This window comes from Culex quinquefasciatus, chromosome 2, assembly GCF_015732765.1.
Source record: "Culex quinquefasciatus strain JHB chromosome 2, VPISU_Cqui_1.0_pri_paternal, whole genome shotgun sequence".
NCBI lineage: Eukaryota > Metazoa > Arthropoda > Insecta > Diptera > Culicidae > Culex > Culex quinquefasciatus.
The window spans coordinates 153664127-153673640 of NC_051862.1; the positions used below are offsets into that span (position 1 = coordinate 153664127).

General features: G+C 37.4%; 1 protein-coding gene across 1 annotated transcript; it reads left to right on the forward strand.

Annotated features, from left to right (window-relative positions):
- The first annotated feature begins 1406 nt into the window (after nucleotides 1–1406).
- LOC6031746 (trans-1,2-dihydrobenzene-1,2-diol dehydrogenase) lies at nucleotides 1407–4442 on the forward strand. The gene is made up of 4 exons (XM_038255049.1): nucleotides 1407–1610; nucleotides 3224–3331; nucleotides 3501–4024; nucleotides 4082–4442. The coding sequence occupies exons 1-4, from the start codon at nucleotides 1514–1516 to the stop codon at nucleotides 4349–4351; spliced, it is 999 nt and encodes a 332-aa protein (XP_038110977.1). The 5' UTR covers nucleotides 1407–1513; the 3' UTR covers nucleotides 4352–4442.
- The last annotated feature ends 5072 nt before the right edge of the window (nucleotides 4443–9514 follow it).

Genomic DNA, 9514 nt, shown 5'->3' on the forward strand with positions numbered 1-9514 from the left:
TGAACAATTTAATTAGCTTATATCTGTAAGCCCATACATCCAATTGAAATGTGGTCAAAGACAAACTTATGGGAAATTGGACGAGCTTTCCGGTAAAAATATTTCGACTGAAAAACCATCAAAAAACCTATTTTTTCAACATTTTTATTTTTAAAACCGCTGTAACTTCACAAGGATTGGACCTAGAACATATGGAGATTTTTTTGGGTGAGTTGCTCCATCCTGCATTTTTCGTGAGTCTTTTTGTAACATCTTAGGCTATTTTCACAACAATTTTGAACAAAAAAAATCGTGGGCTCACCTTCAAATTTGACTTTAAAAATAAAAAATCTAAAAAACTCATAAAAGTGGAGTGTTTTTTTCTTTCAGTGTAATTTTTTTCGGAAAGCCCGTCAAGTTTGTCTTTGACCACTTTTTGATACGATGCAACGGCTTCGAGATACAGCAATATTTAAATTACGAAATAAAAAAATATTTAAAACACTAACGCCCTTCTCAAATGTCATTATTGAGTGCAACTGGCTCCATATACACATCAATGGCTTATATATGCCTAGGATAACATGTCTACAAAGTTTCATTGAAATCGGAGGGGGTCGAGAAAAAAGTATCTAAAAAAATACTGTTTTGGGCTGGAATTGCTCTGTTATAAAATCACTCTTTTGTAGCCAAAATCCAAAATAAGCTAATTTCATTCATTGAACCATTTAAAAAAATATTTTGGTATTTGAAACAAAGCTTGTACTAGGAAGTACAAATTAGAGAAAAAAAACCTTGCTGATATCTACATCGAAACTTAATTGAAGTTTTTTCAATTCCAAAAAAAATCCAAAAACCCTCAATTTCCAATAATTAAACTGTAATAAAATCATACTAGTTCCTCTCACACATATCCTTGAATTCGAACAAGCAGTAGCAACTTTCGTTGTTCACAACACACAGCCCGTCCACGTGTGCCTTCGTTCTCTCCCTTGACTCTGCCATTCTGATCTGATGCTGGTGCAACGATTGCACCCAAGAACGAACGCGGACGGTTCCAACAATGAAGAAGTGCCATTTCTTCAATGACTGCTCGACACAACGAGACAACGACAATGCAACTTGGTCCAAATGAGACTGTGTAGTCTGAGAGACACAATTTGGGGCTTGCAGAAAGGAAGCTACCGTGGTTTGGGGTGACTTTTGACTGCTGAGCAATTTTATAAGTTTTGAAGTTGTCGAATGCTTTTAGTTTAACAAATAAATTCATGTTTAAAGTTAATACGAATAAAAGACTCAAATCACCCCATCTTACGGTTCTTATAAATAACGAAAGTGAATTCACTACAATCGGCGTGCAAATTTGCCGATCGTGAGACAACAAGCCGCGAGCGGCTTCGCGAATCTATCCTAATTGCGATCTGGCGATCAGATTGGAAACACCAATCGAAAGTGAAAACATCTTAATTTTGATAAGTTGTATTTTCAACCCATAAGTGTTCATAAGTTTAGTGAAGAGTTTGAAAATTTGAAAATGTCAGCATTACGGTGGGGAATAGTCAGCGCGGGAACCGCGGCCCACGACTTTGCCTGTGCCGTGTCGACACTTCCGGAAGCTGATCACAGGGTGGTGGCTGTGGCCAAGGGTTTCCAGAAGCGTTTATTACTTGCCAGTCTGCCAATCAATTACTCAAATTACTGGTCCAAAATGATTAATTATATAAATTACTTAATTACTTTTCACTACGATAAAATACATTTAATTTAAATTCAAGTATTCATTTCTACGATTCTAAACTAAATTATTTCAAATTATGCTATTTATTTTTTTTGTACCAATCTGGATATTGTGAGTTTCGCGTATAATTTTTATTGAAAATAGCTATAAGCGATCGAACGTCAAAAATGCCCCCCACAAGAGGGCGCTGAAACTTTGGGTGATGTTTACATAATATCCTACAGCGAGTTAATTGGTATGAAATTTGGAATTGTTTTATTTTTTTTATAAAATTGACATAAGTATTTAATTATAGCATTTTCAGGTAAAAAATAAGTAGCTCAATTGATATGAACATTAATGATTGTATTATTGCCAATTTAACCTGATCATTATCTGATTCGAAATTCTATTATGTTTCACGTTTCAATCAACCGAACCCTTATCAATCAATTGCAAATGAAGATTATTTTAGTTGACTTACGTTTTTGAAGTCGTGTTTGTCATAAAAGCAAAAAATACTGTACTGTTTTACGTTTTTAATTAATTTATAATTTAAAATAATTTTCAGTTTATTGCAAGCCGAATGCCATTAAAATATGAAAGTTGTTTGAAAAAAGGCTCCTTGATTTTTCGAGCCAAACATAAACTTTGACAAATATTTGCAGCAGCTTTTCATGAAAATTGTGAAATTTATCAAAATAACGTTAAGTTTTGAAATGTTTTTCAAACATTGGTTTGACATTACTTTGTATGTTTTTTTTTTCTCAAGCAAATTAAAAAAACCGTTACTGAAAATACGGATAATGTGAAATGTGACATTTACATTGGATTTAATTTCGGCATCGGAATATTAGTCGATTTTAGTTTCACTGAGTTTAATTTTTTACATTGAAACATTTGCTTAGCTCTTAAAAGAGAGATATTACAGGACTGTCAATTTCTGCAGATTATGAAAAAATATTTTTATTTTTATTGAATTTTAAACGGTTATCACTTGAAAACTTTGTTTCTATCAATGATAATTAGGTAAACTTTGGTTTTAAATATTTGATCCACAAAAACATCAAATAAAAAGCATAAAAAAAATATTTATTCTAATGTAGCTCTTGCAAAAACATAAAAAAAAACTTATTTTTAAAATTTCTTAATAAAAATGAATAAATTTTGGAAGCACAAAACATTTTTCACTGGGTAAAATATCATGGCGTTGCCATTTGTTGTTAATCAGCCTCGATAAACAACATGATAAAAATAAATTTTAGGAGAGTTTTAGGAGAGAACTATGGTGAATAAGGCCTTCTAAATACAGAACCAGTCTTTTTTTAATATTTGTGTTTAACTCTTATTTGAAATTAGTAAATTACTGTTATAATAGATTATATATATAAAGTAAATAGTTTCGATGAAGAAGTACAATTTAAAAAAAATCTATAACTTTAATTACTCAAAAATTACTTTAATTACCAGCTAAAAATCAAAGTAATTATTAATTACTTGCCAGTCTGAGGCCTTGCTGGAAACCCTTGGCTGTGGCCGCAAGGGGCTTGGAGAATGCCCAAAAGTTTGCAGAGCTGCATGGGATTGGAACGTTCTACGATGGATACGAGGCGCTGGCTTGCGATCGGAATGTTGGTAAGAAATAAAGTGATTTTTTATAAAGCGAAACCCGAGCATATAAACACTACCGTCAACTGGGGTGAATCGGGACATTTCAGGATTTCGTTGAATTTGCTTGTGACAATATGTTGGTTTCAAATTCCAATGTAATGAAAAAGTGTATTTCCTCATTCTAACCATCCAGATATCGTCTACATCGGTGCCGTGACCAGCAACCACTACGAGGTCGCCATGGCCATGCTGGACGCCGGCAAGCACGTTCTCTGCGAAAAACCTCTTTGCGTAAACGAGGGCCAATCCAAAGCCCTGCTGGGGTACGCCCGCGAACGTGGCCTGTTCTGCATGGAGTCCATCTGGTCCCGGTTCTTCCCAAGTTATGCGCACGTTCGGGAGCGTATCCGACGTGGAGATCTGGGTGAAATCCAGCGCGTTACCATCGAGCAGGGCCTACGCATCAGCAACGTCGAGCGGATCCGGATGGGTCGTTTAGGAGCTGGAAGTATCCTTGATTTGGGCGTGAACACCGTCCAGCTGGCACTGTGGACGTTCCAGAGCTATCCGAAGGAGATTGTCGTTACGGGAGGCGTGGAGGCAGAACTGAAGGTCGAGTTGCGGTTCATCAACGGAGGAGTGGCATCGATCCGAACCAGTGGCATACAGAATCTGTCCAATACGGCGGTCATCTCTGGAGCCCATGGTAAAATCACGGTAAGTGGTCACTTCAAATTCAACAAGAACAAATCCCAACACATTCGCATCTTCCAGCTGTACGACTTTTGGTGTCCGACGGAGCTGACCGACCTGGACGGAACGGTTCGGTCGTATCCGCTGCCCAGCTCGAAGATCGAGTGTATCCAGAAGAACGGGGAAGGGTTGCGGTTCGAGGTGGAAGAGTGCCGCAAGCGGGTTCTGGCCGGGGACGTCGAGTCGCAAACGGTGCCCCACGGGGACAGCTTGGCGATCGCCCGGGTGCAGGATGCGATCCGGAAGCAGCTCGGCGTGGAGGAAGTTGAGGATTATGTTTTTAAGCCGTAAAAATGTTGTGAAAGGTTTGCGAAACCAGCTGATACCTCTTAGTTTTAATGTTAATTGATGATGATAAATTTAAGTCAACATTTTTTTACTGAATTATCACCAGTATTGGAAATAAATCAAATCGTTTCTTTTAAACAATTAAGCCGTCAATTTTGTTTCCCTCTTAAATATAGTTCCAGCTGTATAGCTCAACCCAAGTAACCGCGAGGCACTAAATAGCGGCATTAAATCAGCATTATATTGGCATTTAATACCAGCAAATAATGCTTCAAAACATTAAATCAGCACTTTTCCCTTGAGAAATATTTCAAGTGGCGCACAGTGATGCCGATTTAATGCCTCACCGAAAGCTCGAACAAAAAAAAACTGCTTTATCGACGTCAAGGCTGGGGAAAAAAGGACAGCTAACTGCTCCACACACTTGGTGGTGGGCCTCCTTTGTTCTTTCTTTCTCCTGTTGCGTTTCATGTGTGAGTGTGACACTTTGATGTTATTCTTGCATTTTTCTCGTCGATTTCCAGGATGCGCGCCAGCCAACTGATGTATTTTGAAATGAGTGTTTGTTTTGAAAGTTTTAATCGATGTGGTTGATGCATCGAACATTATGGAAGACTTTCTTTCTGCTGTTTCGAGTTTCTGGTTCATGAGAAAAAACCGTTGTCATTTTGTTGGACGAAAATTATTAACGAGTCACTCAGCAAATTGCGGCCATCCAGTCAAGTACAGTACAATCAATTACGGAAGGCTTGGGGTTAATAGGGACAAGTAATGGCTAACGGCTAACCTAAACTGTTTTTCCGAGGAGTGCTTGGTCCACGGTTGGCAAAATTTCACAAAGTGTATCAGACTTCCGGAAAGCAGCTTTTTGCTTGCGAGAAAAGTCATTCAATTTACCAGAGAACTTTTGATAACGTCGTTTGTGCTATGGGCATATGTTTTGATAAATTTGGCTTAATTACAGGCTGCAGTTTTCCACAAAAAAAAATAAACAAAAAAAAACACTTCAGTCAGCGGGAATTGAACCCAGTTCACGCAAAAATAAAACTGTTGCACACTGGGGGAAATGCGCCTTAGCCCGCACGCTTATTGGAACAGTATAACGGGAGAAGGATAAAAGTCAATAAGAGCGTGACTGGCTAAAATGTTTCCCGTATGGATGGGTTACTTTGTTGATAAACATCAAATGCTTTGAAGCACATTTTCAAGGTCGTAAATGGTGATTTAATGCCAGTTGTAATGCTGCAAAGTTTTGGTACTTTGAGGCATTCGCAAAGCTTATTTACTACTTCAAAACATTCGAGTGCTGATTTAGTACTGAATTAATACTTCAATTTAGTGCTTGTGGTTACTTGGGAATATTTGTCACAAAAATATTAGGAAATGATCATTCTATCAAGTCAATTGGCCAATCCCTCTTTTTATAATATAAGAAAAAATAACTTTTAAAGTATGTAATACATACATACATACTTTGTATTGACATTTTTCGGGTAGCATTTTTATTTTTATAAGTTTGAATTGAATGAATTTTTAGTTTTTATTCAAAATGATTGATATGGTTTCAATAATTTAAGGAAGTTAGAAGTTCATTACGGAAAAAAAACGGAATCGACGTAACACCTTATAATGTGGCCCTCTTAAACCTTGCGGTTTCGTCAACGGATCCACAGGCGTGTATCGTTCTTTTTGCGACAAGACTCCGCCTCCCGGGTCTCCTAAGTGTGAAGGTATGGGCACGGGGAGAGGGCACCGAATACCTATATTTACACTTAGAATTTTTTGCGTCCGCCTCGGGATTCGAACCGGCGACCTCTGGATTGTGAGTCCAGTGCGCGGTTCGATTGATCCACACAGGCAGACGAAGTTCATTACATTTCAATGATTTTAATTATAATTTAGTAATAGTTTTTCAATGACGCAGAAATTTAAGTAAATTTACCGTGATTTTCATTAAGGGACCACTCCAAACAAAAATTTCTTTGATTTTTTACCGACATTTACACAACTCTAAATAGAACCCAAGTAACCGCGAAGCACTAAATAGCAGCATTATATTGGCATTTAATACCAGCAAATAATGCTTCAAAACATTTAATCAGCACTTTTCCCTTGAGAAATATTTCAAGTGGCGCACAGTGATGCCGATTTAATGCTTCGCCGAAAGCTCGAACAAAAACAAACTGCTTTATCGACGTCAAGGCTGGGGAAAAAAAGAACAGCTGCTCCACTCACACACTTGGTGGTGGGCCTCCTTTGTCTAATCTAATCTAATCTAATCAGACCCTAGCGCAGCCAATCTTTCGAAGGGATCCTGGAGAGTGCCTTAGGTTAGATGACGCCTAGCACTCTTCTTGTCATTTATTAACATTTGTAGTGCGCCATTGCATTAGAATGCATTGAAACGTCATAAGCGTTAAAGCGGCCAGGCCTACTGCGTAAAGCCGTATCGCAGAGATGACTCGTAATTGGGTTGATTTTGAGCATTGAGTGTTCGAACAACAACACAATTCTGAATCGACAGGGGAGGAAGAAGCGTGGGGACACACCACCATACGCTCCGAGATTTTGGTTGTATTCGTTGGGAGCACCATGCTAAGAAGGTTTGGTACTCCGGGACCCTCTGGGATGGGACATTGTATTTCCACGAATGCCCTGGACACTATTTGCCGTGGTTATAGCGCCACAACTCGCTCATTGGTGGTGGGCCTCCTTTGTTTTTTTTTTCCCTGTTGCGTTTCATGTGTGAGTGTGACACTTTGATGTTATTCTTACATTTTTCTCGTCGATCTCCAGGATGCGCGCCAGCCAACTGATGTATTCGGAATTGAGTGTTTGTTTTGAAAGTTTTAATCGATGTGGTTGATGCATCGAACATTAATTAAGACTTTCTTTCTGCTGTTTAGAGTTTCCGTTGTGATTTCGTTAGACGGAAATTATCGATTATCACTCAGCAAATTGCGGCCAGACAGACAAACGCAGTACAATTAATTACGGGTTAAAAGGGACAAGCACTGGCTAACGGCTAACGGGAACTGCTTTTCCGAGGAGTGCTTGGTCCACGGTTGGCAAAATTTCACAAAGTGTATCAGACTTCCGGAAAGCAGCTTTTTGCTTGTGAGAAAAGTCATTCAATTTACTAGAGAACTTTTGATAATGTCCTTTGTGCTATGGGAATATGTTTTGAAAAATTTGACTTAATTACAGGCTGCGGTTTTGTACAAAAAAAAAAACACTTCAATCAGCGGGAATTGAACCCAGTTCACGTAAAAATGAAACTGATGCACACTGGGGGAACTGCGCCTTAGCCCGCACGCTTGCTAGAACGGTATGACGGGAGAAGGATTAAAGTCAATGAGAGCGTGCCTGGTTGAAATGTTTCCCGTATCAATGGGTTACTTTGTTGATAAACATCAAATGCTTTGAAGCACATTTTCAAGGTCGTAAATGGTGATTTAATGCCAGTTGTAATGCTGCAAAGTTTTGGTACTTTGAAGCATTCGCAAAGCTTATTTACTACTTCAAAACTTTCCAGTGCTGATTTAGTACTGAATTAATACTTCAATTTAGTGCTTGTGGTTACTTGGGAATAGCTTTTAAAAAACGTTACTTAATCCACCCATTGATGGTTCGTGCCTTCCTCACATTTAGAGGTTAATGCTATCTAAAATAGACACAAAAGGGCGGATAATTAAGGGTTATATCAATTAGACTCATTATTCATACCATTAGATTGGGTAGTCAGATCTTCATAAGTCAGGGCATTTATGTGCTTACAACTTATGATAGGGTTGTCAGATCTTCAATCTTTTGCACTCGTTGGAAAGGTCTTTTGATTACCAATGCAACGGCAGGTCGCATAATAGATCTGGACAACGTTTTCATCAAAATATCTGAGATCTGGACTCCAAATAGTGCATAAATAAAACTTAAGTGCATATTACCTTTGATAGGGTTGCCAGATCTTCGATCTTTTGAACTCGTTGAAAAGTTCTTTTGAATACCTTTCAAAAAATGTATAACATGGTGCGGTTTCTTACAAAATCAACCTCTTTTCAATCTTCCGGACTTTTGATAATATAGTTTTTTAGCATAACTTTTGAAGTATTTAACTAATCTTTATAATTTTCAATAGCGACTTATGGGACCCCAAGACGGATCGAATGAGACCGAAACAGACAATATCGGTTGAGCCAGTGTCGAGATAATCCAGTAAAAAGTTTTTAGATCAACATCTCACCACACACACAGACATTTGCTCAGAATTTGATTCTGAGTCGATATGTATACGTGAAGGTGGGTCTAGGTATTCAAATATAGAATTTCATTTTTCGAGTGATTGTAAAACCTTTTCTCATTGAGGTGAGGAAGGCAAAACACTCTAGAACTGATCTGATTGATCTTATAGTTTCTTAAAAAAAAAAAATGCTATTCAATGCGAAATTTACCATTTATATAGGATTCAAATATCTTTATTTCCTTCAGAGCATTTTATCTCCAAATTAACAGCATGAATCTTGCTCAAACCAAGATAAGGTCTCAGGGGACATTTCAAGGAATCAATTGGTACTCCGGATTCACCGTAACTTCCTCCCAAAGGGACCAAAAAGTTAAAACAAATTGAAAATTAAGATCCGGATTGTTTCGGATCATTGCATTTCGGTGTCTTTTTTATATGCTCTCCGAGAAAAAAAAATAATTCGTGCAATATTGACACGTAGCAGATTTCAATAATGCGCTTATTTCCCAAAAAGACATGCGGCAAACCAGCCACGAACGGCACGCCGCACTTTCGGCAAATTATCAAATTCAAGAATTCAGGAAATTTGAGACATTAAAAAAATTTAAGAAACTTAGAAAAATAATGCAATTCAAGTAATTAAAAAAAATTTAAAAAAATCATTCAAGAAATTCTTAAAAATTCTTAAAACATCTGAAAAGAAATGAAAATTAAATAAAAACTCAAGAACTTTAAGAAGTTTGCAAAATTCATGGATTTCTACCTAAAGATGATTGAAATAATGTTTTTACTTATCAACTGAAGAGTACGTTAACGAGACGTAAATTGTTGTGATATTAAAAACAAAAAAAAAAGCGCGTATTTTATGTGACTATTTGAATGTTTTAATAGTTATTATTATTTTCATAATTGATGTAATAGTTTTG